Consider the following 25,334-nt stretch of genomic DNA (forward strand, 5'->3'; position numbering starts at 1 on the left):
CGGCTACAGACAGACTATGACCCACATAGTCAATGACTGCCACCTCTCCAGATTCAAAGGAGGTCTCGAAACTTTATATCAGGCTCAACCTGACGCTGTTGACTGGCTACGGAAGAAGGGCAACGCTAGAAGAAGAAGAAGAGTAGAGGGATACTATTTTTCACTGAATTTCAGGGATCTGTACAAGGCTATCAAGATCAACTAGAAGTCATTGTCAGATAAATGCAAATAAAGACAACAATGAGATACCACTTCACTTAGGTGAGAATGTCATGCATCAGAAAAAGTAGCAACAACAAATGCTAGAGAGGTTGTGGAGACAAAGGAACACTCCTACACTGTTGGTGGGAATGTAAATTGGTCCAACCCCTGTGGAGAGCCTGGAGAACTCTGACAAGGCTAGAAATGGACCTATGACCCTATGACCCAGCAATTCCTCTCCTGGGGAAATATCCTAAGGAACCAACCACAACCATTCAAAAAGCTCTGTGTATATCTATGTTCGTAGCAACACAACTGGTAATAGCCCAAACCTGGAAGCAACCCAGGTGTCCAACAACAGATGAGTGGCTGAGTAAATTGTGGTCTATATACATAATGGAATACTACTCAGGTATTAAAAATGTTTTTTTCACCATTTTCAAGCCCATCTTGGATAGAGCTTGAAGAAATCTTGGTAGGTGAGATAAGTCAGAAACAGAAGGATGAATATGGGATGATCTCACTCACAGGAAGAAGTTGAAAAACAAGATCAGGAGAGAACTTGGACTGGAGTTGGTGTACTGCACTAAAGTAAAAGACTCTGGGGTGGGTTGGGGGGAGGGTTCTGGTACTGGAACATGATGACAGAGGACCTAGTGGGGGTTGTATAGTTATGTGGAAAACTGGGAAATGTTATGCATGTACAAACTATTGTATTTACTGTTGATAGTAAAATATTATTTCCCCCATAAAGAAATGAAAAAAAACAAACAAACAAAACTGCTATTCATCAGTACTCTTTCTTTCCTAACATGAAACGACAAAAGTGAAGGACATTAAAATCTTTTGACAAAATAAAAGAAAAAGAAATCTGACTTAGGTTAATAATGGCTCAATAATTGAAATAGTTGACACTCAGTTAAATCCTTTCAATCAATTTCAGTATCATCTTTTGGAAAATGTGAATGTATTGCTACTGATGCAGGGTTACAAGAAACAACAAATGGGAAATACATAACAGAGACCTGACATTTAGCAGCCATTCATTAATGGTAGATATTAATAGTAAAATTTCAAAGCATCACTTTTGGTAAGTGACTAGCTATAGAGTCATGAACATAACAACAAAGTGTAGAACTTCATTTCAAGAACATACTTTATAAAAAGAAACAGTATCAGACTTCAATAAATTCTCATGTAATATTTTTGAAAACACAACTCCAAAATTTCAAAGTCATACAAGTTAACAGCTTCTTTCTTCCCACATCCCCCCTCCTCTCTCTCTTTTTTCTCGTCAAAAAGGTTATTGCTGGGGCTCAATGCTGGTATGACAAATGCACAACCCATGCTGGCCATTTTCCCTTTTATTTCCTTTTTTATTTTATTATTTATTTATTCTTTTTATTATTATTATTAGATAGGACAGAGAGAAACTGAGAGGTAGAGAAGGAGAGAGAAACACACCTGGACACCAGTTTCACCTCTTGTGAAACCTCCCCCTGCAGGTGGGGGGAACGCAGGTACTCATTCCTAATAATGTCTGTGTTCAAGAGGGTGTGCCCTCACCATGTGCTCCTGGCCCCCAGCTTTCTTCCTATTAAATCTCTAGTTAACAACTCACCTCACTTTGAAAGTAATGGTTTTGTACATCGAAAGAAAACAGAGACACCATCCTATTCCAAGGACTTTTTCCACCGAGTAAATTGCAATAGTGGTAAAATTAAAAAATTCTTGAAACTATAAATTATTTAATGCAAATAGTGTAATTTTTAGAGTTCTGCCTTCATAAAACTGGAAGTACTATAAAGTTGTGCTGGTTTTCATTTTTAAGGCCTTCACTATAAAATTCAAACCCTAAGTTCTCACCATTCAAAAATAGGCTGTTTTATTTATAGCATAATTATAAATAGAGCTTTGATAAATAAAATACTAGAAAGCATAACCTATTTTACTTTTTGAAAGCTTACCCAATAAAACATAGAGTTACGCCATTACAATACTCTTGTTATATAATTTCACTGCTATAATATATAATTATATATATAATTATAATATATAATTTCATCAATATTTATATCTGGTTGCATGTAAGGCATAAAGTTCTTGATTCAGAATCATAATACATTTTATTGAAAATAAAAACAGGAGGCCAACCAGACCTGTGACATCTGTCAGCATCACCATCATAAGTTTTCTTTTTTGTTTGTTTGTTTTCCCCGCCCCCCTAGTTATTATCTGGTTTCACCACCCTTGCTGACACTGATAATTTTTTTTTTTTTTTGCTAGAGTCAAACACAGAGAGGTGCCTTAACATGTACTTTCTCCCAGTCCCTTGTTACGCCCATGTTATACTAGTCCTTGAACTCAGATCATCTCTACATCATGTTCCCAACATTAGTTTCTCTCTTTTTCACTTTCAGTAAAGATTCTCTATTGGAGTTCCCACTTGAAGTATGAGAAAACTGTTCCAGACCAGTTGTACTAACAGACCACAGTACTAGCCCCGTAAGTGGTATCACATTTTTTAATCACTATGTTAACCAAACTGGAGCGGGGATTGGGCAGTAGTGTAGTAGGTTAAGTGTAAATGGTACAAAGTGGAAGGACCAACTTAAGGATCCTGGTTCGAGCCTCTGGCTCCCCACCTGCAGGAGGGTCATTTCACAAGCGGTGAAGCAGGTCTGTATGTGTCTATCTTTCCCCCTCTCTGTCCTCCCTTTATCTCCCTATTTCTCTCTGTCCTATCCAACAACAACGACAGCAATAACAACAACAATCACACCAACGATAAACAAAGGCAACAAAGGGGAGAAACGGCCTCCATGATAGGTGGATCTGTAGTGCAGGTACTGAGCCTCAGCAATAACCCTGGAGGCAGAGGCAAAACCAAACCAAACCAAACCAAACCAAACCAAACCAAACCAAAACAAAACAAAACTGTGGAGCCACTTTTCAGTTGCTGAATATGGAAGAAAACGGACTATTTCTAATAATATGTAATAAATCTACTAATTTAGAAGCATAAAAAATAGGTGGCATTATAAATTTAGTAGTAATGGCAGGTCTAGCAAGTATAGGACCAGAATATAACACATGGTAAAATGTGAAACACATGTACAATTAATATACTGTATAGGGAAGATTTACCACTAGACTATGAACACCTAGATCTGAATTATCAAAGCATGTAAAAAAAAATGTTTTAAAATCAGAACTGAGTCAATAACTTACCAGGCTTCTTCTTTAATAGCTGGGGACATTTTTTCTGGTAGAAAAAATCCATGCCATTTTGAAGCCTCAATCAATTCTTGTGGTATCCTTTTTGACACATCATAATAGTGACCAAATCTTGAAGATGATACTGGTCCAGCCTATTATGGGAACACATGTTTGTTATTAAAATCTCATTACTTTCTAAAATATCATTTATTGTCCAATATACAGAAACACTGATACTCATGTATTTCAGAGATAATAAGAACTAAGAGAAATATACTTAATTAAATTTCAAAGAAGCTTATAACACGTTATTATTTTAAACTATAATTGATAATTAACCTTTTCATCATGTTCACTCATTCTCAGTTTGATAAGGATTTAAAATACTTTATTTAAAAAGAATTTAAAAAGGCTTTATTAAAAATAATTTTAAAAGATTTATATGATCTGAAAAGAAAAAACTGTACTATACCTTTTATTTTCCTAAGTTGAAAAATTTAATATAAATATCTTTTAATTCCTTAAACTCAGGTTTTAGTAACAAATTAAAGATGCATTTAGTAATAGCTAAAAGACAACAATCCAAAATAATTCACTGGGGAATGGTATAAAATATATTAAGCTGAGCATCATTTTAAAACTAAAATCTTATAATACATACACTCGCACACAGTCTGCTAATTTATAATTAAATTTACAGTATAAAATGTGTTCTGATACTACAGTTAGAAACAAAGTAGAAAATAAAGTGGGAGAATGTATATAAGCTTCTTTAGATAAGTCGGAAACCTGGACTAATCATTATGTCACTGGTAATTCTTTTTCTGTGTTTCTTACTCTATAAATTTTTCTAAGGTATTATTTTCACTTGGAGAACTCTAGTATCTATTGATGCTGAATTCATTTACATAGAATACAAAAATTTAGTAATATAATATTACTATTACATTGCTTTGAATGACTTGGACTTGCACTATTTTGTTTAACACATCAAATTTGCAAGGTGAACTACTATTAAATATTAAAATAATCTCTGATTTAAAATTATAAAATTCCACTGACTTGAAAGCTACCAAATCAACAAATTAAGAATATTCAATAAAGCCAAATATGAAGAAAGTGAAGAAATAGCCAAGTAGATGTTTAAATTACTAAGTAACTGACAACTTTTTAATCTTACAAGACATAGATTTGTCAGGGGGAGAAAAGGAACTATATATATATGTGAAAAAAAGTCCTATAAGTCGTCATTACTTAATAAAGCAAAACCAAATCAAACCAAAAAAGAACCCCCAAATACCCAGGTATTTGCATTTTAAGAATTCATGTTCAAATTAAATGCCTACAAACTTAAAAGTATAGAATAACAGAACTTAAAAATTAAAGGATAATAGAAATATTTATTCTCAGAATCTGTAGGTTTGAAATTTATTTTTTAAAATATTGTTCATCATTCTATAAGATACTCTTATTTAATTTAATGAATGAGTCCTATCAATTGGCATATATACATATTATATAACTATTTCTTATAACAGGATTTATCTGTTTAGCATAAAAGTACCTACAAATAAATTGTATGACATGAAATGTTTCTTAAAAGTAGGGTTTAAAGTTTTTAAATGTAAAGTTATTAGTCTAAAGCAATTTAAACAAGGTCTGTTCTTTGGCCTATAATCTATTCTTTATCCGGATTATAGTTCAGAATGTTTTTACTGCAATTTCTGCTGGAGCTCATCTTTTTATTGTGTAAGTCCAAGCCCCCTTAATGTTTTAGAAAGGCCTTGACTAACTGAACTTTGATCTGATGTCTTCATTGAGAAAAACTCCAGGTTGCCCATTTCAGATGCAAATCCCCCTAAGGCCCAATAGAATTTAGTAGAGACAGCAAAAGAGAAGAAACAAGAAGTTTCCAGGATCCTCTTTGAGAATCCTGGGGCACACTGGTGTCCTTAATCCACACTGCTGCATGGATTAAGGTAGGTGATAACCTTTTCTGATTCAAAAGAATAAGCAGAGTGCCTACAAACTGGGTGGAGACTAGGATTTGGCAATAATAAAACACTACGCAATAAAAGCTTGGTCTATGTCAGAACCTCTGAAAAGGTCTCTATGTACCACATTCCCAGGCCTAGTAGGGAAGCTTGCAAAAGCCTACCTGAATCAAATAAGCATGAATAATCTATTTTAGCACACTGGACATGGGGAGAGAGGAAGAAAGAGAGACTTTTCACTTCTTTTAAGTTTGAGTTAATAAATTTATTAGTGGACTGATTGAAGATTCTTGAAGTCTTATGCCCTCAGAAATATGCTAAATTTCCTAGAAGCAAAGTATGCTTTTAAAATTGCCGATCTCTATTAATGTTTCTAATTATAATATTAATGTAATAGAAGTCTCAGATTTTGGAAGAATCAAGGCAGAAAATTGATTTCATGCAGTGACAGTTTACATATAGAACACAAATGAGTCACTTAAATGTAAATATAAGTATAGAGGATTTTCTTATTACAATTGTATTTAAAATTAAAATTAGATATTGCAACAAAAAAATTCACAGTCAACACTAAAATGTTAATAACGATGAAAAATTGTAATTCTTTAATAGAAAATTTAAAGTAACTATTATTTTATAAGAAAAAAACATTTTTCTAAGCTTTTTCTACCCAGGGCAAAACATGTATCAAAAGTCTAAGCTACTCTGGAAGTACAGAATTTAGAATAAAGACTTAAAATATTCCCTCTAAATTATAATTGAAATACTTTAAATCTAATACTAATGCTACCATGCAAGACTTTCAACCTCCTTAAAAACAATTGTACTATATGCATCAAAATGTCACTAATCAGTTTACCTAGTTTGATAAGGTCATGTTGATTAATTTTACATTATGGAAACTTCTATTTTATATGAACAAAACTACCCTTTACCTTTCTTTGTCAACTATAGAATAGAGTATAATGGAACAGTTCTGGAAAAAAATATATTATGCTAAAAGAACATGAATTCTTAAAGGGAGAATAGAGAGCAAAAACAAAAAAACTTACTATTTGCTAGAAAGAAGAACCAACATAAATAGTCTAAATAGAAGAATATTCTTATTATTATCATTTCTTTTTTCTCAGCTTGGCAAAACAGTAGAAATTCAAGTGTCTACTTACCAAACACTTTGACCCTCAACCCAATCACTAGAAATTAGAGCTAATGATAACTATTTTACTAGGCTGCTGAAAGAATCTAATACAATTCTTGCATTAAACATTTTTAAATTTTAATCATGAGGCAATTGTAATTATTATCATTGTACCATGTTTCACTAAAGAATCAGAAAATTCTTTACTATACTTTATAATTACTGAAAAAATGTTTCTTTTAAAAAAATTTTTAATATTTATTTGTTTATTTTCCCTTTTATTGCCCTTGTTGTTTTTCATTGTTGTTATTGATGTCGTCGTTGTTGGATAGGACAGAGAGAAATGGAGAGAGATGGGGAAGACAGAGAGGGAGAGGGAAAGAGAGACATCTGCAGACCTGCTTCACTGCCTGGGAAGGAACTCCCCTGCAGGTGGAGAGCTAGAGGCTCTAACCGGATCCTTGTGCAGGTCCATGTGCTTTGCGCCACGTGCGCTTTGCCCACTGCTCTACCGTGGGACTCCCAATTACTGAAAACATGGTATTGTTACCTAGGATATGCACACATCTATTACAGGGCTATTGTGATTGAACCACTAAGAGAGGACACCAAAGTGCAATAAGGATATAATATAATAAAGATCCAGTATGTTGTTGTAAACTGTTGGAGCCAATGTAGGTTTTGGTAGCAGTGCTTTATAATATTGAAGAAATCAAGTCTCAGAACGTGCTGCAGGACAGCAATTCTTGGTCGGTGAAGAGGAGCGAGAATAGGGTTTGATGACTGAACAGGTAGTGAGAAAGTAATTCTAGCAAGGAGGAAGAAAAAAAAAAAACCTCAGGATAAGGGCAGGGGTAATTTCCTTTTGAGGGGTTCATGTACACTTATAAATCAAAATCACGGTCTTAAAAATGTGAATACTAACTGTATTCCTGTTAAACAAGAACTGAGTCATTTCAGAACACACACCCTTTCAATTGGGGGGGAAAAGTTTATTTATTGAGCTATTATTAACTACTTAGGTGTGAAGATTCTTATCATTCAAAGTTCATAAATAGGACTGTGACTATACTCTGAGAACACTATAATAACATTAAAAAATTTCTGATAATCAGCACAACTTTTTTTGTTAATCTTTACTCATAATAGTGCTAATTACACTTTATCCTAAGCAAAATACAGAAAATATAAGGTTTTGTTTTTGTGACGCTGATAACCTAATTATCTACAATTCACAAATCATCACATATGAAATTTCTTAAAAACTAAAATGTTCTTTGATAGGGAAATAAATATACTAGTAACATTCCAAAAAAAGAAGAGGTGATTCTATATCCTTGAGAATTGGCTTGTAAATATTTAAATTTGATCACTTTAAATAAGTTTTCTTTACATCATTAAAGCAAACCTAACTCAATTTCACAATTAGTTTACATACTATAGAATCTATTGAGCTTACAGCTTATGCCAGTAACACACAGCTAAAATCCCTTTTTCTCATTAAACCCACATACTAGTAGGGCAGAGAGACAATGTATTTTCTGCTTGATAATGATGATAAATGAACTGAAGGAAAGTAAGACAGTGGATAATGATGATAAATGAACTGAAGGAAAGTAAGACAGTGAGAGGAGATGATAGAATATCCTTTTATTTTCTGTAGACTAAGGAAGAAGGCACTCTTGATAAAGTCATATTTCAGTGAAGATCTGAAGGAAATGGAAGAATCAATAAGAGGAAGATCACTGTAAACAGACATAACTCTCAGAGCATTCAGGCTATAAAATTTGAACTGAGCAGTGAATTCATTTATTAACCACTGAGAAATTTACTCCTAGATAATAAAAATAACTGCACGCACATTGTACTGGGAAGGAAGAATGGCACTAAGACTATTTACTTACATGTAAGAAAGGAATAGGATTAATATTTACAATGACAATGAAGAAACAAGGATTTGTAAGCAACTTTCTTTTATTTATTTCTTTATTTATAAAATGGAAAAATTGACAAGACTATAGGATAAGCGGGGTATAATTCCACACAGTTCCCACCACCAGAGTTCCATGTCCCATCCCCTCCCTTGAGAACTTTCCTATTCTTTGTCCCTCTGGGATTATGGACCCAGGATCATTGTGGGGTACAGAAGGTGGAAGGTATGGCTTCTGTAATTGGCAGGTCGAGCCATACCGCCAGCCTGTCTCTCCCTTTCCCTAGTGGGGCAGGTGTAAGGAACATTCTAACTTTAAACATTACAAAACAAGTAGTGAGAGAAGTCACAAGTTTCAGTTATTTACATTTTTACTACCAATTCCACTTAAAGAATGAAAAAGCCAAAACCTAGCTGAAATAAGAGTAAGCATATGGGAGTCAGGCAGTAGCACAGCAGGTTAAGCTCATGTGGCACAAAGCACAAGAACTGGAGTAAAGATCCTGGTTCAAGCCCCCGGCTTCCCACCTGAGTAGACTCCCTTCACAAGACTCTCCTCTCTCCATTTCTCTCTGTCCTATCCAACATCATCAATAACAACAACAATAATAACTATAACAATAAGACAAGGGCAACAAAAGGGAATAAATAAATAAATATTAAAAAGAAGAAAAAAAGAGTAAGCATATAAGAAATGGAAGACATAAGTGATTTATATAATCTAAAACTGCTAAAACTTGTTTTCAAAACAGACAAATTTAACTTAGATCTTATGTTCATTATTTACTCTTTAAGAATATGCCAGTAGGAAAATTAGAATAGTCATTCTTTATCTAAAACGTTACCATAAATCTTAGCTACTTTCTTCTTAATTTGAAGAGAGAAAGGAGATAGAGGTAGAGAGATGGATGATAGATATAAAGACCAGAGTATGTGGTACTTAGAATCAAGTCATGTGCTCTACTCACTGAGCAACTTCCTTGTGTACAAGCCTAGTTAATTAAATTCATCTGGCACATTAAAAAAAAAAAAATTAAGTTCTTTGCCATTAACTGCCAGTTCTACACTTCTTGTCTATTTACCTTTACCATTTACTTCTTGTCTCTACCTTTACCATTCAATGCATAATCTTTCTCCCCCCCTCCCTCCCTCCCTCCCTTTCTTCCCTCCTTCCTTCTTCCCTCCCTCCCTTCCTTCCTTCCTTCTTTCTCTCTCCCTTTCTTTTTTCTTTGCCTCCAGGGTTACTGCTGTGGCTCCGTGCCTGCACTACAAATTCACTGCTCCTGTGGCCATCTTTTCAGTGGTTTTTTTTTTTTTTTTTTGATATGCCAGAAAAAAAAACTGTGAAGGGAAGAGAAAGATAGAGACCTGCAGGCCTGCTGATCGCTTGTGAGTGACAGCTCCCCCTCAGGTGGGGAGCCAGGGCTTGAACCGAGATCCTTGTGCAGGGCCTTGTGTTTCCTACTCTGTGTGCTTAACACAATGCGCTACGGTCTGGCCTTCTCTATGCATATTTTGCTAAGCAGAATAACTTCAATTATCCCAATATTTTATACCCAGTTCTCCATTATACTGAAGACACATTATGCCTGAACTTCTTTTTACTTATAGTTTCTTTGCCTTTACCCTGACATACACATACATTATAATTTAATTAACAGTTTACTGATGTACACTTAGGTTATTTCAGATTTTTTGCTATTAAAAATTAAGCCTTGGGCTGGCAAGACATCTCATCTGGACAGCATGCTGCTTTACTTTGTATGCAACCCAGATATTACCTCTGCCCTCACCACACTGGGAGAAGCTTTGGCGGTATGATATCTTTCTCTCTCTCTCCCACTGTCTCTCTGTCTGTCACTCTCATTTGAAAAAGCTGTTTCAGAGCAGGACAGTCAGTGGAGCACCTGGTTAAGCTTACCTATTACCAAATATCTAGAATGGAACCTGTGGTGAAGCAGGTCTGCAAATGTCTCTCTCTCTCTTTATATATATCCCCATCCTCTCTCATTTCTCTCTGACCTATCTAATATAAAAAAACAAACAAACAAATAAGTGGAAAAAATGGCTGCCAGGAGCAGTGGATTTGCAGTGCTGGCACAGAGCCCCAATTAATAACCCTGGTGGAAAAAAAATTAATTCAATAGTGAATCTCTAGCAATTAAAAAATACCAAAAAAGCCACATAAATAGTTCAAATGTATTTTGGCTTGTAGTTGAATAAATATACTCATTATATATTTCCAAAAGGATCAAAAGTTGTATGCCTTTATAGAATATAAGTTTTTTTAAATTTCCAGTAATGTATTTTAATTAATTAGTTAATTAATTTTACCAGAGCACTGATCAGTGCTGGCTAATAGTGGTGCAGGGGATTAAACCTGGGACTCTGGAGCCTCAGGCATGAGAGTCTCTTTGCATAACCATTATGCTATCTACACCCATAACACATTTTTCTGAAGGAAACTATCAGATATTTTCACAGAAGTTTTGTCCATTTTTATTTCTACTAGTAAACAATGAATGAATGCTGTTTTTCCCTTCCACTCTTCATATTTCAAATCTTATTAAACAATTTAGAGAACGTAAATTCTAATAAGAAATTATGATAAAGTAGTATAGTATCTAGGAAAACAAGATGAAGACATAAAGGCTAAAATTGAATAGGGATAAAAATAGTAATTCCCAATAACTACCAGTAATATTATATATTTATCAGTAACAAGCGAGTTCACTTACTTGGTCTTACATCCCTAGAATGAAGTTATATTCAGAAATAATGGAAGAAATTAAATAATCTATTTTGGTGAAAAAAAAACCATAATTTTATTTTTTAAATGTCGTTTTGACAATATTCCACAATGAGTTGCTAGGGGTTTGGAGAGAAGGGGTGAATAGGACTAGCACATGGGACTTTTAGAACATTGTAATTATTCTATATGTCACTATAAGGATGGATAGCTACTACTCATATATTTGGCATAACCCAAAGAGCAAGTCCTAAAGTAAACTATAGGCTTTAGTTAATAACAATATATCCATATTTGGTCATCAAACATATCACAGCAATATGTTAATAATATGGGAAGTTGGGCACATGGAGGGAGCATATGGGGGATGCTTTCTATGTTCTTTTGTATGTACTTTTTCAGTAAACCTAAAACTGTATTTTAAGGTTTATTAATTTGGAAAAAAAAACCTCAAAATCTTTATAAATGAATTTTTAGATATTCATAATTAAAAGTCTATTGAATTTAAAATTACAGGCATATAGTAAGTTATTCTATATGATAAATATATATGTGTATATACACATATATACATATATGTATATGTATATATACATGTGTATGTATATATACATACACATGTATATATATACATATATACATATGTATATACATATGTATATATGTATATATATACATATATATACATATATACATATGTACATACACATATACACATATATATGTGGTTGGTTATCACTGGAACTTAGTGCTAGCACTATGAATCCATTGTTCCTGGCAGCCATTTTTTCCATTTTATTGGATAGGACAGAGAGAAATTGAGAGAGGAGGGGAAAATAGAGAAAGAGAGAGAAAAATAGACACCTGCAAATCTGCTTCACTGTTAGTGAAGTGGACCCCCTGCATATAAGGAACTGAAGGCTCAAATCTGGATCCTGGAGTGGGTTCTTGCACTTAGTACTATGTATGTTTAACCAGGTACACCCCCACCCAGCCACCAAAACAAATATATTTATAAGTTATCAAAACAGCTGTATATTCGCTTACCTTCATTTTGGGTAATAACTGGTAACGCCAAGCTATTTTCATCTTGATGTCAGATTCAGATGTTTCATGACTGCCTACATCTTCATTAAATTCTTTTTTACAATTATCATCAAGTAATGGTGCAGGCAATTTCTATGAAAAAGAAATGACACATGACTGAGCATCTGTAGTTAAAAGACACACACATCACAACGACATCAATAATAACTACAACAATAAAACAACAAGGACAACAAAAGGGAATAAATAAAAAAATATTTAAAAAAAAGAAATCAAGAGGGAAGGGGAGAGAGAGGGAGAGAGACACCTGCAGCACTGTTTCACTACTTGCAAAACTTCTGCCCTGCAGGTAAGGACCAGGGACTCAAACCCAGATCCTTACACATTGTAGCATGTAGCAATTCAACCAGGTGTGCCACCACCTGGCCCCCATACATACATGTAATTAAACCTGCTACAATGTAAAAATTTTAAACATGTGCACAATCTGTTACTGGTTAGTAATTCTAAGATTTGAAAAAACTCACATAAATAGTGGGTGATGTAAAAGACTAAGAATAAGGATGTTTATTTAGTTCAGATCAAATATTAATTTTGCACCTGCACAGCTATGTTTCCTAACAGTATAAATGAATTGAAGTCTGATTCAATGAATAGACAAGAATTCAAACTTTACCTTTCTTTTTATAGAACTGAGCTATTGAGTGACTACAAAGATCATATAGAAAGTATTTATCTGTGTGTGCATAAGCATTTCTCCATTCACAGATGAAAAGAGGAACTCAAAAAATAATGCAAAGCTGATGAAGTTTCTCTGGATAGCACACCTGCTTTGTCATGCACACAGTCCAGGTTCAGTCCCAGCCCTCAATATACCAGGGGAAGTTGTTTCTGTGCTGTGTCTTTCTCTCTCTCTCTCTATCTGAAGCAAACTGACAAGAGTTGTGAAGCTACAACAAGAAGAAAGAAACTACATGCAATAATTTAATAGTTTATTAGTCAGAAGCATAAAGATATCGTGGGGCACTAGATTAGTAAATATCGGATGCCTTATTATAAATTAGTTTAAACTATAACTTTTATTTTTCAGTATCAAACTGATTTATGTTTAGAATCATATCAACTAACCAGCTGGAAAAGACATTAACCATCATATATTTTAGTCATCTCCTAAAAGGCCTCAAAGTGAATTCACACTATAATTTATGCCAGTATTAGAATCTAGTTATATCACCGAACCTCGGAATCCATCATTCTTAGCAAAGCAGTAGTATCTCACATAAACATATAATTCTTTTGCTGGCGGAAATAAATATTTGAGAGGCAATTAGTGCAAAGTGGGCAGGAGCCTAAATTCTGCAACAAGACTGTTATATTTCAAATCTTGACTTTATACTACTAGCTGTATCTGTGGTTACCTTGACTGCTTATAAGACCTATGTCTCCATTCATTATCTAAAAAGCAGGAAAAATATTATTCACTTCATTGAATTGTAAGGGATGAGCTAAATTTTTAATAGCAGGTAATGCTATTATAATGCATGCTAATGTAAATGTTCAATTGTGAGCATTAAGTTAAGTAACTGTCTTGTTTAACACATGAATTTTGTACAGGCAATATATATTAGACTAATTTTTACATAAGTCTTCTGAGACACAAATTTTATATGGGCAATACTTAATATATTAGATTGACCATTTTATTCTCTGCAAAACTTACTATAAATATGAAAAAGTACACTCATAACTAATCAAGAGCATTTAGAAATTAATTTTCAATAGAGATTGAATGTTTTAGGTTAATATCACACAGTTGTACATCATTTAAAATACCTTAACTTTGAATAAAAATCTTCTAGTACTAAGGTGTAAATTATTACAGAATTGGTTCTAAAATAAAACTTTAAAGACTTCGTATGATTAAAATTACTGATATGGTTAACAAACATAAGCTAGTGAAAATATAAACATTAAGTAAGCCAAAGAACTAAACAGGCAGCTCCCTAAAGAAGAGATAAAAGTGGCCCACAGATACATGAACAAATGCTCCACTTCACTTATCATTAGATAAGTTAAAATTAAAATTAAACTGAGATACCATCTCACACCTGAGAGAATGGCTTATATCAACAAACCAAGAAATGACAAAGTGTTGGAGAGGTTGTGGAGAAAAAAGGAACTCTGGTACACTGCTGGTGGGAATGCAAGCTTGCGAAGTCCCTTTGGAAGACTACACGGAGAGTACTCAAACAAATAAAAATGGAATTACAACATGAACCAGCGATGCCACTCTTTGGCACTTATCCAAAGGACACTGAAACACTAATTCAAAGGGACCCATATGTTCCTAGCTGCATTATTACCAATAGTGAAACAATGTAAGAAGCCTAAATGCCCATCAACAGATGACTGAATGACTAAAGAAGTTGTGAGATTGGGGGCGGGGGAGACAGCATAATGGTTATGCAAACAGACTCCCATGCCTGAGGCTCCTAAGTCCCAGGTTCAATCCCCCGCACCACCATAAGCCAAAGCTGAGCAGTGCTCTGGTGTTTCTATGTGTGTGTGTTTCTCTCTCTGCATCTCTCTCAAAAACAAAATTAAAAAACAAAATTAAAAAAAAAGAAGTTGTGAGATTGAATACTACTCTGCAATAAAAAATGTTTATAAAAAAAAGTGATATTGTGTCCTTTGGGACAAAATGGATGGAACTGAAGGTGATTGATGATGCTTAGTAAAATGATGAAAGTCAACTATCAGATAGTTTCATTCATATGTGGAACTGAGATCTGATACACAGGAGCAAGCAGTTTCTCTCTCCCTCCCTCCCTCCCTCTCTCTCTCCCCTCTCTCTCTGATTTGTACATTTTAGCTTTGTTTCTAAGATTTGTGAGATCTATAGTGATTATCTTTGGGAGGTCAAAAGGTGGGAATACAGAACTTTGGTGGTATGGTTTGGAATTATACACTGTAATATTACAATCTTGTAGCCTAAAATCACAAGTAAAAGAAAGAGAGAGAGAGCGAGAGAGAGACCTACAACTCTGCATCATCACTTGTGTGGCTTTCCTCCTGCAGGTAAGGACTGGGGGCTTGAACATGGGTACTTGCACATGGTAATGTGTGCATTCAAGTCAGCACACCACCACCCAACCCCTTTCGCTTTCGGTTTGTAAAAGCTGTAGTTTTGGGGTTGGTGGGGGCTCATTTGGTGGAGTGAACATGTTGCTATGTGAAAGGATCAGGGTTCAGGCACACAGTCCCCATCTTCAGGGGGAAACTTCACAATCAGTGCTGTATCTCTTTCTCTTCTATTTCTTTTCTCCCCCCATCCCTGTCTTCCTCTTAAAAAAAATAAGTAAACCCTTTCGCATATATTTTACTAAGTACATATCTTCTACCATGTTGGACAGTCTTCCATTTAAAGAATATTTACTATAAAGTTGAAAATTATGATTCCTATTTTATTTTTGATAAAATAGACAATAATTCCTCAAGTTAAAGATGAAAATGTTCAAAAGATATGTAGAAATTAGTCTAACAAGTAATACCCAACTAAGGATCACGCTTGCTTATATACGTATATATTTTAAATAAAATTTACTTAAGCCAATTTATTACCTTACCCATTTCAAAGCATACAATTCAGTAACCACTATATTAATAGTAGTACAACCATCACCACTGTCATATTAGAACAATTTCATCACCTCCCCAAAAGTAACTTCCTATGAAGTCATTTACCATCTCCTTCTTCTAGCCACTGGCAATCACTAATCAACTTTGTCACTACAGATTAGTTTATTCTAGACATTTAACATAAATAAAATTATAATATCAATGACCTTTTGTGCCTGGCTTCTTTCACTTAGTATAATGTTTTCAAGTTTCAACTCAGGTTGTAACATGTAGCATGCACTAGTGCTTCATTTTGTTTCATGACCAATCTACCATTAAATGGATATGTCATATTTTATTTATCCATTCAGTAGCTTACATGGAAGACATAGATTTTTCCACTTTTTAGTTATTATGCTATGAACATTCATGCATAAGTTGTTTACTTGTTTATTCTTTTATTTTAATATTATTTTTGCTGTGTTCCAATAAATTTTATTAGCATACACTCAAAACTGAATTATGCATGCAGTTCATTGATTACAAAATGTTACTCTTTTGACTTTATTCTATACTGTTGTTTTCGACTGGTTATGTTGTTTTCGCCGGGCTAGCTTCACTTAAATTTTCTAAAACTTGGGCCCAGAGATAGCTTAGCCAGTAGAATAGCACACTTTATCATGCAGATTACAACCCCCAGCACCACATAGGAGCACCATGCATAGCATCATGGGAGCACACCCCCACTCTCTCTCGCTTTTTAAAAAAAATATTTATTCCCTTTTTGTTACCCTTGTTTTTTATTGTTGTAGTTATTATTGTTGTCTTCGTTGTTGGATAGAACAGAGAGAAATGGAGAGAAGAGGAGAAGACAGAGAGGGGGAGAGAAAGATAGACACCTGCAGACCTGCTTCACCACCTGTGAAGCAACTCCCCCTGCTGGTGGGGAGCCGGGGCTCGAACCGGGATCTTTATGCCAGTCCTTGCGCTTTGCGCCATGTGTGCTTAACCCACTACGCTACAGCCCAACTCCCCCACTCTCTCTTTCTTACTCTATCTCTCCTTTCTTTTTCTTTCTGAAATTGGAATGGAAAAATATGCACCAAGAGCAGTACAATCAAACACAACTGTGAAGCTCTGGCAAAGATTAAAAGTGTTAAAACTGGAGCCGGACGGTGGTGCATCTGGTTGAGCTATATGTCATCATGCACAAGAACCTGGATTCAAGCCCCTGATCCCTACCTATAAGGGGGAAAGCTTCACAAGCAGTGAAGACAGTGCTGCAGGTGCCTCTCTTCCTCTCTCTCCCTACCTATCTTCCCTTTTCTTCTCCATTTCTCTCTGGCTCTCATCAATAAAAAAAAATAATAATTAAAATATTTTGTTTTTTAAACCAAAATTATTATTAGACCAAATAAAAGAATAAAACTTTCAGCTCAGGAAGTGATGCAGAAAAGCAATGAACTCTCAAGCATGAGGTCCTGAGTTTGAAATACATGTGCCAGATACATACAGAGAACCAGTAATTTCCTGGTTCTCTCTCTCTACCTCTCTCATAAATAAATAGATAAATAAATATTTTAAAATGTAAAAATCATTCACAGCTACAGCTCTTATGAAACAAGGTGTCTTGCCAGGCTTGATCTCCAGCAAGTCCCTGATCAATGGGACCATGTAACAGTTGGACCTACTAGGTTGTATTTTTCTATGACAATAATGATGGTAAAGGATTATATCTTAAGGTTGTATTGTGTAGTCATTGTTGTTTTGTGTTTATTCTGCTTTTATCTTTGTGTTTAATTTAGCATATTGAGGAAATGAAAGTCTTAATGAACTGGTCATATTTTGCTATAAAAATGCTTGTTTCACTATTTTTTTTTCAGTGTGAAATAAATTAACGAACAGAAGCTTAAATTTACCTGTTCCCTCCATCCCTATTCAGAGTATTTATTGTCACCCCAAACCCTCTCTACACCTTGCCCTTGGAGGTAGATCTGTACAGTGTTGTTGGAGAAGCAAATAGCACCCCCAAATTTTAACTACATCTTGAGTCTTTAAATTATAGCAAGACTGAGGATATCAAAAGCTGATTTCTATATCTTTCCCGTTTCTCAGTTAGCATACTGAGTAACGATTTTCATTATTCATAGCCAAACAATAATGAAACCAACAGTAGTTTAAAGTTTCAACTCCCCCTTCGATATTAGTAGTATTAATCCGTTCCACTGAAATTATTTGGATAGTCAGCATCATTTTAAGGCTCTTGCTTGTACAGTTCAGCTATTAGTTATACACAGAGAACCCCAAACCCTTCACATTTATCTAAATCTAAATGTTAAAATACTAGTATGCAAATGAGAAAGACAAATTTTGAGGGGCAGACATTCATTTAGTAGCTTAATTACAGCACAGTCTAGCCTACACTGATGGAGAAATAAATGGTGGCTAACAAAACTCTATTTCCAATGATTACCCAATTTCTTTTTTTAAATTTTTTAAAAAAATATATTTTTAAAATGGAACACTGACAAAACCATAGGATAAGAGGAGTACAATTCCCACGAACAGAACTCCGTATCCCATCCCATCCCCTGATAGCTTTCCTATTCTTTATCCTTCTGGGAGCATGGACCCAGGATCATTATGGGGTGCAGAAGGTGGAAGGTCTGGCTTCTGTAATTGCTTCCCTGGTGAACACGGGTGTTGACAGGTCGATCCATATACCCAGCGATTCCCCAATTTCTGAGTCTAGATTTAAACAGTATTTATTCTAAGTGCAGCAAAAGAGCTTATCTGAGTAGTACAACTGCTTTGTCATACACACGATCCAGGTTCAAGTCGGGCCACCACTGTGGGTTGTTTCAGTGCTATGGTATCTTTCTCTATCTATGTCTTTCTATTTGAAAAAAGTTGGCTTGAAGAGGCCAAGATGATCACGATAGAGAGGGAAAGAGAGACTGTGTGTATATTAGTAAAAGAGTCTGAGCATCACCACCATAAGACAGAGTTGAGATGTGATCTTTCATTTTCATAACTTATTTAGAAAATAAGTTGGGGCCAGGTGGTGGCACACCTGGTTGAATGCACATGTTACAGTGCTCAAGGACCCAGGTTCAAGCACTCGGTGCCCACCTGCAGGGAGAAGCTTCACAAGCAGTGAAGCAGGGCTGCAGGTGTCTCTCTTTCTCCCTCTATATCTCCCCTCCCCTCTTGATTTCTGGCTGTCTCTATCTAATTAATAAAGATAATAAAAATTTTAAAAAATTTCTAGGAGACTTCCAGAGGCAAGGATACGAGCAGCAGCAGATCTGTTTCTCTCCACTCCTCTCCCAGATCAACTAGGAATACCAAAGGAGACCACCAGGGACCGAAAAAAGACAGGACTAGAACGACTACAGGAACCCACCAATACACTGGTGAGTGCAAACACACATGGCAGGTGACAGAGAGAAGCCTAGGGAGAGATTAAGTGGCTGGTAACACTCCAGTGGTTTATCAGTTGAGACACCACCTCCAGTCTGTTCCACCAACAAGGGGACAGCTGAAGAGAGGAGAGGACTCCCCTGAGACTCACCAAGTGCAACTCTTGAGTCTCCATTGCTACTGCCCTCAGAATCTGGAGCAGCAACAGGGAGGGACACCTGGGGACAGAGATCTAACCATGAAACTCAGGAGAAAACCTATACCTGAGTGGCATACCTGTGGGGCTGTTAAAGTCTCTTTGAATAACCACTGGACTATCTCTGCCACACCCTGCCTTATCTCTCGGTCAGGAGTCAGTGATTAAGCTAAGAAGCCTACTTATAGTTTAGAAGCCCTCAGGCTCCCATAGCCAACAGAGAAGAAAAAAAAAAAAGAGGCTTTTAAAATACTGAGCTCCCACTCAGGGATTAAAATACACTATTGAAACAACTGTTAACTTCCACCACTGTGAACCCTTTAATTACCTTACTTAGACACAAGTCAATCCAGGAAATAGTGATCAGTAATTTGAAAAGTACTAAGAGAGGCAACTCATAATATAATATATAAAATGGGTAAACCATTTTAGAAATATTGGAGAAATATTGAAGAAATATTGGAGAAATGAACCAGGACAACAGTCTAGTTAAAAGCCCCCCAAAGGGTGAAGCACAAAATAACGAGTTCAACATCCAAACATTAGTTAAGGAAATAATCACAGGAGTGAGTAAAGAGTTTCAAAGATGTACAGCAAACTATAACAAAAGGACTTTTCAAAGTTAACCCAATTACCAAATATTGTGATGATAACATTAACTACTGATTGTCTTTTTGAACCCTAAGACAGCAGGAACCTCACATCTCCACTATAGAGCCCCTACTTCCCCCAGTCCTGGAACCCTTGAATAGGGCCCACTTTCCCATATGCCTCTCCCAATCCATATCAAATAATATTGCATCCGCCGATCACAACCTAACCAACGCAACGATTGCCACCTCAACATGCTTCACTTCAGACTCTGTCCAGAGACTTCACGTGTGGAATGACAACCCTTCAGCTTCATTACTCGGTCACCAGGTTCCAGATGCCATCAGGATGCTGGCCAGGCTTCCCTGGATTGAAGACTCCATCAATGTGTCCTGGAGCTCAGCTTGCCAGAGACACACCCTACTAGGGAAAGAGAGAGGCAGACTGGGAGTATGGACTGACCAGTCAACACCCATGTTCAGCGGGGAAGCAATTACAGAAGCCAGACCTTCTTCCTTCTGCAACCCACAATGACCTTGGGTCCATGCTCCCAGAGGGATAGAGAATAGGAAAGCTATCAGGGAGGGGGTGGGATGTGGAGATTGGGTAGTGGGAATTGTGTGGAGTTGTACCCCTCCTACCCTATGGTTTTGTTCATTAATCCTCTCTCAAATAAATAAAAAAAAAAAGAAAAGAAAAAGAGTTTGAAAGAATTGTAATCAGAAATACAGGAACAACAAAAGAGACTCTGGAAGAAAACACTATCTCAAGGTTATTAGAGAGCTGAAAGCTGAAATAGCTGAGCTAAGAACACAACTAGCTGAACAAGCTAAAACAGTATCAGAACAGGGTAACAAAACAGATGAACTCCAGGAAACAGTAGAGGGCAGAGAGAATAGAATCAATGAGGCTGAAGACAGAATTAGCAAGATCGAGGATGAATTAGAGACAACTAAAAAAGTAGTAAGAGATCTCAAAAAGAGATTAAGAGATGCTGAAAACAACAACAGAGACCTATGGGATAACTTCAAAAGAAACAATATACACATTATTGTCTTACCAGAGTAAGAAAGAGAGGGAGAGGAAGAAAGCATTCTTCAGTCCATAATAGCTGAAAAATTCTCTAGTCTAGACAACATCAAAGACATAAAGATTCAAGAAGCGCAGAGGGTCCCAAACAGAATTAAACCAGACTTAATGACACCAAAACACATCCTATTTAGAATGGAAAGGAATAAGAATAAAGAAAGGATCCTGAAGGCTACAAAAGAAAAACAAAGAGTCACCTACAGAGGAAAACCCATAAGATTAGCAGCAGACTTCTCCATACAAACACTACAGGCCAGAAGAGAATGGCAAGATATCTATCGAGTGCTCAATGAGAAAGGCTTTCAACCAAAACTGTATCCTGCTAGACTGTCATTAAGACTAGATGGAGGCATCAAAACCTTCTCAGACAAGCAACAGTTGAACGAATCAATTATCACCAAGCCTGTCCTGAAAGAAGTTCTGAAAGGTCTTCTATAAACAGTCAGACCATCATAAATAGGACATATATCAGAACACTCTAAAACTCTATAAGAATGGCATTAAAATATCTTCAGTCTTTGATATCAATAAATGTCAATGGCCTGAATTCACCTATTAAAAGACACAGAGTAGGAAGATGGATCAGAAAATATAACCCAACAATATGCTGTCTACAGGAAACCCACCTAACTCAACAAGACAAACACAGACTGAAGGTGAAAGGATGGAAAACTATCATACATGCCAATGGCACACAAAAAAGGGCAGGAACAGCTATTCTCATACCTGACATGATAGACTTTAAAATAGATTAAGATTAAAAAATATAGGAATGGACACTACTTAATGCTCAGAAGATCAGTCAATCAAGAGGACTTAACAATTATCAACATCTATGCACCCATTGAGAAGCCATCTAAATACATCAAACGTTTATTGAAAGAGCTACAGCAGTATATTAACAGCAACACAGTCATAGTAGGGGACTTCAACACCCCACTCTCTCAACTTGACAGATCATCCAGGCAGAAAATGAATAAAGACATAATGGAGCTAAATGAAGAGATAGATAAACTAGAACTATTGGACATTTTCAGAGTCATTCATCCCAAGAAACTGGAATACACATTCTACTCAAGTCCACATGGGTCATTCTCAAGGATAGACCATATGTTAGGCCACAAAGACAGCCTCAGCAAATTCAAGAGTATAGAAATCATCCCAAGTATCTTCTCAGACCACAGTGGAATTAAACTAACACTTAACAATCAACAAGAGATTAGTAATAGTCCCAAAATGTGGAAGCTCAATAGTACACTCCTTAAAAACTACAGGGTCAAAGAGAAAATAAAGGAAGTAATAAAAATGTTTCGAGACTTCAAGGAATATGAAGACACAAGGTATCAAAATATTTGGGACACAACTAAGGTAGTACAGAGAGGAAAATTCATAGCTATACAAGCACACATTAGGAAACAAGAAAAAGCACAAATAAACAGCCTGATTGCACATCTTAAAGACCAATAAGAAGAAGAACAAAGGAACCCTAAAGCAACCAGAAGGGCAGAAATAAACAACATTGAGAATAAGAAAACCATACAAAAGATCAACAAAAGTAAATGTTGGTTCTTCAAAAGAGTGAACAAAGTTGACAAACCTTTAGCCAGACTCACAAAACAAAAAAGGGAGAAGACCCAAATAAATCGGATACAAAATGAAAGAGGAGATATCACAACAGACACCACAGAAATTCAACATATCATGCGAGGCTTCTATGGACAACTATACGCCACCAAGCTAGAGAACCTGGAAGAAATGAATGATTTCCTAGATACCTACCAACTTCCAAAACTAAGTAAAGAGGAAGTAGATAACATGAACAGGCCCATCACAGCTAATGAAATTGAAACAGTTATCAAAAATCTCCCCAAAAATAAAAGTCTAGGACTAGATGGTTTTACAAATGAATTCTACAAAACCTTCAAAGAAGAACTAATATCTCTACTTTTAAAAGTGTTCCAGAAGATTGAAGACACTGGAATACTCCCTGACAGCTTCTATGAAGCCAACATCACTCTGATACCAAAAGCAGACAGGGACACAACCAAAAAAGAAAACTACAGACCAATATCTCTGATGAACATAGATGCGAAAATACTGAACAAAATTCTAGCCAACCGGATACAGCAGTATATCAAAAAGACCAAGTGGGGTTTATCCCAGGCATGTAAGGTTGGTTTAATATACGTAAATCAATCAATGTGATCCACCACATCAACAAAAGCAAGACCAAAAACCACATGGTCACATCAATAGATGTAGAGAAAGCCTTTGACAAAATACAACATCCCTTTATGATCAAAACACTACAAAAAATGGGAATAAATGGAAAATTCCTGAAGATAGTGGAGTCTATACATAGCAAACCTACAGCCAACATCAGTACTCAATGGTGAAAAACTGGTAGCATTTCCACTCAGATCAGGTACTAGACAGGGCTGCCCACTATCACCATTACTATTCAATATAGTGTTGGAAGTTCTTGCCATAGCAATCAGGCAGCAGCAAGGAATTAAAGGAACACAGATTGGGAGAGAAGAAGTCAAACTCTCCTTATCTGCAGATGACATGATAGTATACATGGAAAAACCTAAGGAATCCAGCAAGAAGCTTTAGGAAATCATCAGGCAATACAGTAAGGTGTCAGGCTACAAAATTTACATTCAAAAGTCAGTGGCATTCCTCTATGCAAACACTAAGCTAGAAGAAATTGAAATCCAGAAGTCGATTCCTTTTACTATAGCAACAAAAACAATAAAATATCTAGGAGTAAATCTAACCAAGGAAGTGGAAGACTTGTATACTGAAAATTATGAGTCACTACTCAAGGAAATTGAAAAAGACACAAAGAAGTGGAAAGATATTCCATGGTCATGGGTTGGTAGAATTAACATCATCAAAATGAATATACTACCCAGAGCCATCTACAAATTTAATGCTATCCCCATCAAGATCCCAAGCACATTTTTTAGGAGAATAGAAAAAAATGCTACAAATGTTTATCTGGAACCAGTAAAGACCTAGAATTGCCAAAACAATTTTTTGAGAAAAAAGAACAGAACCGGAGGCATCACACTCCCAGATCTCAAACTGTATTATAGGGCCATTGTCATCAAAACTGCTTGGTACTGGAACATGAATAGACACACTGACCAGTGGAATAGAATTGAAAGCCCAGAAGTGAGCCACCACATCTATGGACATCTAATCTTTGACAAAGGGGCTCAGACTATTAAATGGGGAAAGCAGAGTCTCTTCAACAAATGGTGTTGGAAACAATGGAATGAAAAATGCAGAAGAATAAAACTGAACCACTGTATTTCACCAAATACAAAAGTACATTCCAAGTGGATCAAGGATTTGGATGTTAGACCACAAACTATCAGATACTTAGAAGAAAATATTGACAGCACTCTTTTCTGCATAAATTTTAAAGACATTTTCTTTTTTTTTTTTTTTTTATTTAAGAAAGGATTAATTAACAAAACCATAGGGTAGGAGGGGTACAACTCCACACAATTCCCACCACCCAATCTCCATATCCCACCCCCTCCCCCGATAGCTTTCCCATTCTCTATCCCTCTGGGAGCATGGACCCAGGGTCATTGTGGGTTGCAGAAGGTAGAAGGTCTGGCTTCTGTAATTGCTTCCCCGCTCAACATGGGCGTTGACTGGTCGGTCCATACTCCCAGTCTGCCTCTCTCTTTCCCTAGTAGGGTGGGGCTCTGGGGAAGCTGAGCTCCAGGACACATTGGTGGGATCTTCAATCCAGGGAAGTCTGGCCGGCATCCTGATGGCATCTGGAACCTGGTGACTGAAAAGAGAGTTAACATACAAAGCCAAACAAATTGTTGAGCAATCCTGGACCCAAAGCTTGGAAAAGTGGAGAGGAAGTATTAGGGAGGTACTCACTGCAAACTCTAGTGTACTTCTGCTTTCTTACTTTGGTGCCATACTCCAAACTCAGTCAATTTCTGCTTTGCGTTTCTACTTCTTCTTTTTTTTTTTTTTTTACATGCATAACATTCCCCAGATTCCCATTTAACAATACAACCCCCACTATTTAATTCATCATTTTTCATGGACCTGTATTCTCCCCACCCACCCACCCACCCCAGAGTCTTTTACTTTGGTGTAAT

General features: G+C 36.0%; 1 protein-coding gene across 1 annotated transcript in view; it reads right to left on the reverse strand.

Annotated features, from left to right (window-relative positions):
• ELP4 (elongator acetyltransferase complex subunit 4) overlaps window positions 1-25,334 on the reverse strand; it is a 253,659-nt gene that overhangs the window by 178,839 nt on the left and 49,486 nt on the right. Inside the window, exons 4-5 of the mRNA XM_060176641.1 lie at window positions 12,279-12,410; window positions 3,433-3,572 (exon numbers count right to left, since the gene is read on the reverse strand). Coding sequence (XP_060032624.1) covers window positions 3,433-3,572; window positions 12,279-12,410 — 272 coding nt within the window. The remainder of the gene's footprint in view (window positions 1-3,432; window positions 3,573-12,278; window positions 12,411-25,334) is intronic.

This window comes from Erinaceus europaeus, chromosome 17, assembly GCF_950295315.1.
Source record: "Erinaceus europaeus chromosome 17, mEriEur2.1, whole genome shotgun sequence".
Taxonomy (NCBI): domain Eukaryota; kingdom Metazoa; phylum Chordata; class Mammalia; order Eulipotyphla; family Erinaceidae; genus Erinaceus; species Erinaceus europaeus.